This window comes from Diadema antillarum, unplaced genomic scaffold (genome assembly GCF_040938485.1).
Source record: "Diadema antillarum isolate AM-2024a unplaced genomic scaffold, OU_Dant_1.0 seq00000376_RagTag, whole genome shotgun sequence".
In the NCBI taxonomy this organism is placed as follows: Eukaryota; Metazoa; Echinodermata; class Echinoidea; order Diadematoida; family Diadematidae; genus Diadema; species Diadema antillarum.
In genome coordinates this window covers 1,285,482-1,293,759 of record NW_027271375.1, presented here as the reverse complement: position 1 = coordinate 1,293,759, position 8,278 = coordinate 1,285,482, and the positions used below count along the sequence as shown (strand labels likewise).

Here is an 8,278-nt window from a genome sequence, read left to right as displayed (position 1 = left end):
GTAATATTTTCTTTCTCATAATCTGTCACTACATCTAATGATATCTGGTATGGTGCCAATAATTTTGCATTCATCAAAAAAAAAATCTTGATCATGAAAAAAAAAATTACAAGTTAAAGTTTAAAAATAAACCATCTTAAGCAATTTCATGAGACAAATACAGTGTGAATGCACTGAAAATTTAATGAACTGCTTTGATGCATGATACCAAAATGAAACCTATCAGTTATTCAACTTTAGGCTGGATTTTTGCACTCTCTTTATTTTATAAGGGCCTACTTTAATAGCTAGGTGTTTTTTTTTTTAAAGATTCAAACTTTATATTGCTCATCCAATTCTCCTGAATATCCAGTTCCTACACAAAATTTTTCCTTTATCACAGCTCCTACTCAAAAACTCCATAATTGTTAAAACCTCTTTGGAGAGCAACAGTACACACTACCATTCCATTTTGGAACTGTGAAACATTGCAGTATTCCAAATTTCAGACCAAGGCATGGAGAGCAACTGCATGAATATACCAATCTTTCACCAAAGCTACATTCAATGTTTGAAGCCTTTCCTTCCAAAGACATATCATTCAAATGCTTCAAGCAAACACATTCCACAAAACCAAATTACTTGAAGGTGAAGTTTGTCCCTGCAATGCTTCAAGGAAGAACAGTATACAAATAGTGAATGGTCACGAGTGCAATGGTACGAGATTTCGCGCGAGGTGAAAGATAGAGGCGCTCTATTCAACGAGGCGAAGCCGAGTTGAATAGTGCGCCTCATCTTTCACCGAGTGCGAAATATCGTTCCATTGCACGAGTAAAGACCATACACTATTTGATTTATACAACGTTCAAGTAGATCTTTTTGGTCTAAGCAGGCCTAGAAGTCTTAGCCATACTTACATGTGGATCCACTGCGACTCTCTTTCTGGCTTGTGCATGCAATCAGTGTAGTTACAGGTCACAGCTATACTAGCGCTCATACACGTACACGTACACTAGCACTACGTAGGCCTACGTACGCGCATGCATGTACCGCACACGTACACTGCGATAGCTGCATGCGATCCTCAATATGCAACACATGTCACAGTGCACGCAGTACCGTACAATTTCTACACAGTACACGCAGTACCGTACAATTTCTCGAACCGTGGAATAGAACGAAAAAATTGAACCAAGTTGCACGCAAAAATAGAACCAAAATTGCACGGCACGTTGAATGGAGTACGTATTGAATATCACGTCACCAACAATCCTCCAATCAAATTACAAGGATCTACTTGGACGTTGTATAAAGTGGTTGATTCTTTCTTCTTTGATTAAGATATCACTTGCTCCTTGAACATTCTCCTCAGAGAAGTCCACTCCATCAATGTCAACATCTCCATTCCGAGCATTGCTGCCGATCATGATTTCTCATTCAAAAGCACTCAATTTCTGAATCATCACTCACAGCTGCTCCTTAGCTTTCCATTGCATTTCCTGCAGCCACACAGTCTTTACTTTTCGATGTGATCTGGGCATGGGTGCGTGTAAGGCGAACTGGTGTGAGGTTATCTGGCGGAGGCTTTCTTTGCATCAGCGATCATAATCCTCTCCTCCTCTTCCAGGCGTCGAAGTTTCTGCTCGTGCTTCACTTGCATTCTCTTCCTCAGGTCTTCCAATTCTTGCCTCTGCATGGGACAATGTGATGGGAGCATGCCATGATGTACATGTTATCCTTCAAATTTCTTTGAAATGACATGATCAAACACATGCACACTTTAAACAAAGAAATGTGTTCAGTTTTATTTGCTCAAATTCATTCATGTGATTTGTCTATCTTTTCATTGCATTTCTTATCAATTTCCGATAAGTTGTAAATTTCTTTTGAGTCATGTTTCACTTTTACTGGGAGAAAAATAGGATACAATAAGAAAAGGAGCATGATTACAAACATTTTTACACTTTTTTTCACTCGTAGGAGTCAAGTCTTCCACATGAGACATTTAATTTTGCTTTCAGGTGATTGGTGACCCACTTGATACCCAATTTCCTAATTATTCTTGTTTGTTGCTGTCGTTGTTATCTGACTGACATTGCCTGCATTGTTACCCAGCAGATATTGATAAAATAAACTAAGAATAAGTCTAAAGGAGATGGGAGCTTGGAGTGGAGGACATTGATTTGAAATCTCCGACCCACACAACTGGTAGACAGACTTCCTGCTATTATGTGGCAGATTAAACACTAGTAATGAGACAAAAACTTTAAACTGTTAAACAAAATTAGTATTGATAAAGGAAGTAGAAGTGCCAGGTCAACTGCTTTTTATCTATCCAAAATACAATAAACTTTTAAGTTTTAAGCGATTTGTCTCTTCACAAATGTAACATCTTATTTTACTCTCAGAAAGAATGCTCCAGTACCATGATTCACTGTTAAACAAGTGTAATCTACAAACTGGGATAAGCATTGTGCACTAATATGAAGGAGTCGGAGCACTTACAAGAGAGCTCAGCGTTGCCAAGCTACAGATTAATCCTCCTTTCTCTCTTTTTAACTCTTCTATTTGTACTTACATGCATCTTGCTTTCTGGAGGATACATGTCTTTCTGTTACGGAAACAGAAGATGAAATAAATTAAGTCTGATTACTTTGATTGCATTAAACAAATACAAGGTATTCTAAGAATATGTAATTCATTTTGAAAAGTATACAGAAATGTTTGTTTAACTACTACATATATATATATATATATATATATATATATATATTGTTTTGTTTGTTTGTTTGTTTAAAATCACAATTCTACCTTATGAAATCACATTGATTTTGAAACTTGAACTTGGAATGTGCGTTCTCTGAATATAGAAATTGTATCAGAGGGATGGCATTTCCACAGCTGGGAAACCCTGGAATTCATCAATGTGAACATATGATCCAAATTATTACACAATTTCTTTCAAACATTTGATATGTGACAATATGATAAAAACATGTATTTATTCTCTATGCTTCATCTACAAGAACAGTGTGATTAAATCACTATTCCTTCCAGAATATGAACATGAAGTAGTTGACTCCTTAAAGTCCAATTAAATGCAATGCAATTTGAACTGGTTTACCCATGTGGCTGCATATAGTATTCAACTTTGAAACATTAATGTACAAATAAATGTGTATAATGTAAAATTATCTTTCCAATTCATGGAAAGTGAAACATACCACTTTCTGCGACACATATTTCTCAAAGAGGTCTGTCTGGTTGAAGTAGTAGAACATTGCCACAGGAAACATTACATAGATTGACATCTGAATAGAGACATAAAACAATATGCAAAGAAAACCAGAGAAAGGTACAAAATGGCAAGAAGTTTGCAACTCAAGTCCCAGTTACAACTGATACAGTAAAATCTAAGCAAAAAGATTTTCAAATTCAGATTTTCAATCTGTCTTCTGCCATATAATCTTTAAATGTGAAAGTTTTTGATTGTGACAAAATGTATTTGAAAGATGTTGAACACAAAAGTTTTGGTAGAACTGCAAAATGTGCACCACCATATCACTCTGCACCTTTGGGTTCACTTTTGCATGCTAAAGAGGTCTGTGCATACACACATATTTAAAGTTCATGATGAAACATTGTATGTAAATACACTGTAGTTTACAGTTTACAGAAATGTTACTGCCTATGGATTCAAATTTTCAGATTTTTAAGAATGAATGTCAATCAAGAGGTTTAGGGGCTATGCACCATTTACCTCAATACGACTCTTAGCATTTCAATAACACCCTATAAAAAAAAGTATGACATTAGATATAATGAATACCACTTATATTTGCTCACTACTCCTCATACACATGCCAGTGACTGCCTGGCGTTTGTATTTGGATACTGTAAAAGTGGATATTTTCACGCGACTTATTTTTCGCGCTTGGCCGGGTGAGAAGAGTTTCGTGTGTTTTTAATTCCGCGGAATCAAGACATCATGCATAGGAACACATAGAAAGCAAAAATATTCACATGCTTTTATTTATTTATCTGGTTGCGCGAAATGCGCGAAAATTTCAACATCACGAAAATTTCCACTTTTACAGTATCCCCTTTAGGTAGCCCTTGGTGGCAGATTCCCCTCAGCAAGTTGCTATAAGTTTGTGTTTTTTTTTTCTCTCTCTCTCTCTCTTTCCATCTCCATCTCTTGTCATCTAAATCTTGAGAGCGAGGGAAAGAACAAATATCAACTCACCAAAGGAAAATGCTACATTTGCTCCACATTTCAGGAGCATCTTAGATGCCAGCTCATCATGACAATTTCATCATAGTGGCTAATTCCAGAAGATGATAAGTGCATAACGTACAGTTAACAACAAAATTATTCATACCCCTGAGAAATTATTAGTTCTGAGCAAATTTCTTACAAGTGAAGGATGGAGTGATGGTGATTGGGTGTTAACCCATTCCATTGGAAACCTGGTGGCCTGTGTATTAAGTCTATGGGGATTTCAGAATTTAGTATGGAATGGGTTAACTTTTTACTCTCATTTGTCCTCTGTAAATTGACATTAATTCCAGTTTCACCTCATTTGCAAAACAATAGAAATGTTGAGATATAACACCCAGTCACAATCACTCCATCCTTTACTTGTAAAGTTGTAAGAAATGTGCTCAAAACTAAAAATTTCCCAGGGGTATGAATAATTTTGTTGTTAACTGTATGAGATACATCATCTACTAAAATATATGCAGCAGCCTACACGTACCATATGTATGGGGAGTAGTGATTGACATCACCGAGAAGCAGACATTAATATCCATGTGACTATACATTTTTGCAACATTAATTTTCAATAAGTGTCATTTTGAAGTCATACTTGAACTCATTCCATTTCATTCAAACTCACTCATTAGTATATCCATCCATCAGCCACCAAATTACGTTACAAATGCCATGCATGGCACATGGTCTGTAAAACTAACAACAAAAGAGTGAATTTAACAGTAAACACTTTTTATGTCATTATGACTGAGTTTTGTAGACTCTAGGTAATAATATAGTCTACGCTGTGAATTTATTTATTCTTGTCCAGGCAGATACCAGTTTATACAGTGTTACTGAAGATATTTTCAACATCTCAACATTCTCAGATGCAGACAGAGGTAACTACATTAGATCTGTAAGTGTTAGTGCCATGTACGTAGTGGTGGGATGTTCATCCGAAATCTATTCTGACACTGAGTGCTACACTTCACTTAAAAATGATAGTTTTTAGACCTTTTTACTAACGGTTAGTTAAAGTAAGTCCGTGAAAACATGTATGAATTATTTCCGAGTAATACGCATACCACTGCATACGTAGGTGGATTCTAGGCAAAGCTATTATACCAGACCTCTGAAGGGTCTAAACTCTAATGTTTTATAAATAAATTTACACACACACGCAGGAACTTCTACACAGTGATGGCACTAACAACCACACCTTCGATTTCAATTGGTGGGACTACATTCAGAGCTTTGGCCTACAGCTACACCGTCTTTGCAAACAGTTTCTTACACATCATAGCATTACCAAGTTTAAATATATCATGCACTGTACCTTGACAACTTCCAGCTTCCAAGTCCCCATTATTACAGATCTGGATCTAATCTGATGGCTGAATACTACTAGATTTTTCGTTCCTTCCTTGGTCACGTTCGCTTCGCCTTCGAAGAGTTGCGCAACACAAATGGATTGCATCAGTGTAACGTGTATGTTATATGTATATAACATGTAAAGCGAAGAGTGCCTGCTTCGCTCGCCGCCCGCCATACCAGCTGGCCAGTGGACATACCGCTGCCTGCGGCCGCCGCCGCCGCCGCGCCGCATACACCACACGGCACATGTTCCGGCGCGCGGTTAGAGCCCACACAGAACACTACTGCATCCAAATGTGTCGGCCATCGCTGTTTCTTTCTGCTTTCATCAATCTTCCTTTTCATTATTACATTTGATGAGGCCAGCAGCCGAATACAGAGAGCCCAGTGTACGTTTCTGATCAAAGCCTGGATCTTCCAAGAGACACTACTGAGAGTTCGGCTGCGTAAGTTTCATAATCATCTTTGATCATGCATGCATAGCCTGTAACCCCGGGGCGCTCCTTGTAAGTTGTACACAGTTAATATTAATTGTAGATTCAAAACTGTGTTTAAAGATAAGTTTCCCCAGGCAACTTAGAAAGCTAGTAGAAAAATCCTACTGAGTCCTGAGTAGTAGATGTAGAGTTCAAAGAAATTGTCGGATTGTAGACATGATAGATTTAATGGAAGGACTTTTGGTGAGATTTGTCTTTATTTACCATGTTTACAGGCTACTCAGTATTACATTATTGAACTTCCACAGCATGAACCCCCTACATACTAGCAAGCATTGAGAGCTACCGTACTGGGCCAAGGCAGGATGTACATGCTCGAATTTCAATCAGAGAGAATTCTCTCTGATTGATATTCAGTAGTATGGTTGGGTGTTCATAATACCGGCCACCTAACGTTTTTCTATCAATAGAAATGTGAAAAATCTCACAATTTGCCTGAGATTTTACTCACGTGTGGAGAAAATACTCCGGATTCACAAGCGCGCACTGAAAATGCGATCTGAGGTACGCGCTCTTAGATGGCAGCTTCGAACGCTTGGGGTGTCATTTTTTCCGCACTCAGTTCCCCTGCTCATTTCAACCGACCACCCTGACAATACGTATAAAGGGCACTTAAATGCTTTTTTTCGACAGGCCGCTGTTTTTTTCTAGCCGTCATTTTTCCCCCAATAATATTTGAATATATTTTGAATCCTTTGATATTACTTTTGAAGGACTGTTTGATGAATTTGAATTGATTTTCATTAGGAAACTTTTCATCGTAATTGAAATAAATTAGATGAGGCGGTTTGTTTTTTCACATTCATTTCTCGTTTCCACATCAACTCGTACGGTCGTAGTGGGCGACAAAATGTTTATGTCATGTGTATGTGTAACGTGTGTGCACGATCGTACAAGCGGCGGTGACAATTTTGCGGTCAAAATCGTCAAATTTATTACGGAAGGATACTCTACATCTAACAACGAGTCAGCAAAGGTAGGCCTAGTTATATGTAGTTACACGATAAAACCTTATTCGATTTTGCTAAATTTTGGTAATTTAGAGGGAATACTTAGTTGTTTTCGCCACATTTTACTCGGTAGCGTAGCCCAGTGAAGAATCGAACACCGTTGCGCGTAGACCCATGCGTACATTTTCTTTCTGTACGCGCAATGCCATTATATTGCGTGGTCGGCCGATATGGACCCGGTCAGTGTGTTGAACACCTACATTTTGTACCATACCGTATGCATTTCTGTGCTTTGTGTTTCCCAATCTTCAACACAGAACTCTTGAGTTTTTCCATCACTTTTACCAACAATAAATGTTAAACTACCTGGCTCTAATTTTGTCCTTCTGCTGTCTTTAAACTACCTTTTTTAACAATAGTTGATTGATGAGCCTACTTCCAGTTTAACAGTAGCTGTCTGTTTTCCATACTTATTTGAAAGAGTAAAGATGTCAGCAGTGCTAACAAATGAGCTAATTCTCGTAAAGCATACAGGATATAAATTTCTGATCCTAGAGATTTATTGGGCTTTAAATTACACAACTTACACACTTCTTTGGACGTTGTCTTTTTGTGATTTTTTGTGATTGTTTACAGCCATCTGGTATTTATAGGGACTAGTCAGATTAGTGATTAGATACACTTTCCTTAAGGAGTTTTTCTCGATCTGAATTACAATCAAAAGCCTTTCGCATTTCATTTAACATTTTTGAAAGGTCTGCTCCTGCATGCGCGATAAAAAAAAAAAGAAACAAGAGAGGATAAAACCAGGTTAATGAAATTCGTAAACTGAATAAAGGAAATGTTCATAATCATAGCTACATGAATTTACAACTGTAAGTGATAAAAATTTTTTAGTTTCAACTCTCTCGGGTATAGTAGAGTAGTCATCTCTGTTTGCGACAAGGGCCATTTCATTCATCAATAAGACAGCCAAAGAGCGTCAAGTGTGCTTAGTCCCACTTTCTATTATTTTTGTTTTCAGCACGTATCTCGTTCAATTCCAGCTGTGATTTTATTGTTGATCTTTGTTTGTATGTGCTGGCTCCTTATTGCTGTTTTTTTTTTTTCATGGCCCTATAAAAATAGTATTTGATATCATCTATTACGATGCTAAAATATGCAAAAATCTCTGTCTCCTTGTTATTACACTTGTATGTCTCTGATTATGTTTATATTTC

The 8,278-nt window shown here is 37.3% G+C and overlaps 1 protein-coding gene across 1 annotated transcript; it reads right to left on the bottom strand.

Annotated features, from left to right (window-relative positions):
• Window positions 1-240: 240 nt before the first annotated feature.
• Window positions 241-5,688, bottom strand: LOC139731492 (protein PET100 homolog, mitochondrial-like). The gene is made up of 4 exons (XM_071642376.1): window positions 5,574-5,688; window positions 3,204-3,290; window positions 2,558-2,590; window positions 241-1,669 (listed from the first exon to the last, which is right to left on the bottom strand). Exons 1-4 carry the CDS (start codon window positions 5,601-5,603, stop codon window positions 1,550-1,552), a joined length of 270 nt encoding a protein of 89 aa, XP_071498477.1. The 5' UTR covers window positions 5,604-5,688; the 3' UTR covers window positions 241-1,549.
• Between the last annotated feature and the right edge of the window lie 2,590 nt (window positions 5,689-8,278).

Coding starts and splice junctions, on each gene's coding strand:
- LOC139731492 (XM_071642376.1), bottom strand. CDS start 5,603: ATGGGGACTTGGAAGCTGGAAGTTGTCAAG. Junction 2,591..3,203: donor AATATGTGTCGCAGAAAGTG/GTATGTTTCACT, acceptor TTTCCGTAACAG/AAAGACATGTATCCTCCAGA. Junction 1,670..2,557: donor CTCCAGAAAGCAAGATGCAT/GTAAGTACAAAT, acceptor TGTCCCATGCAG/AGGCAAGAATTGGAAGACCT.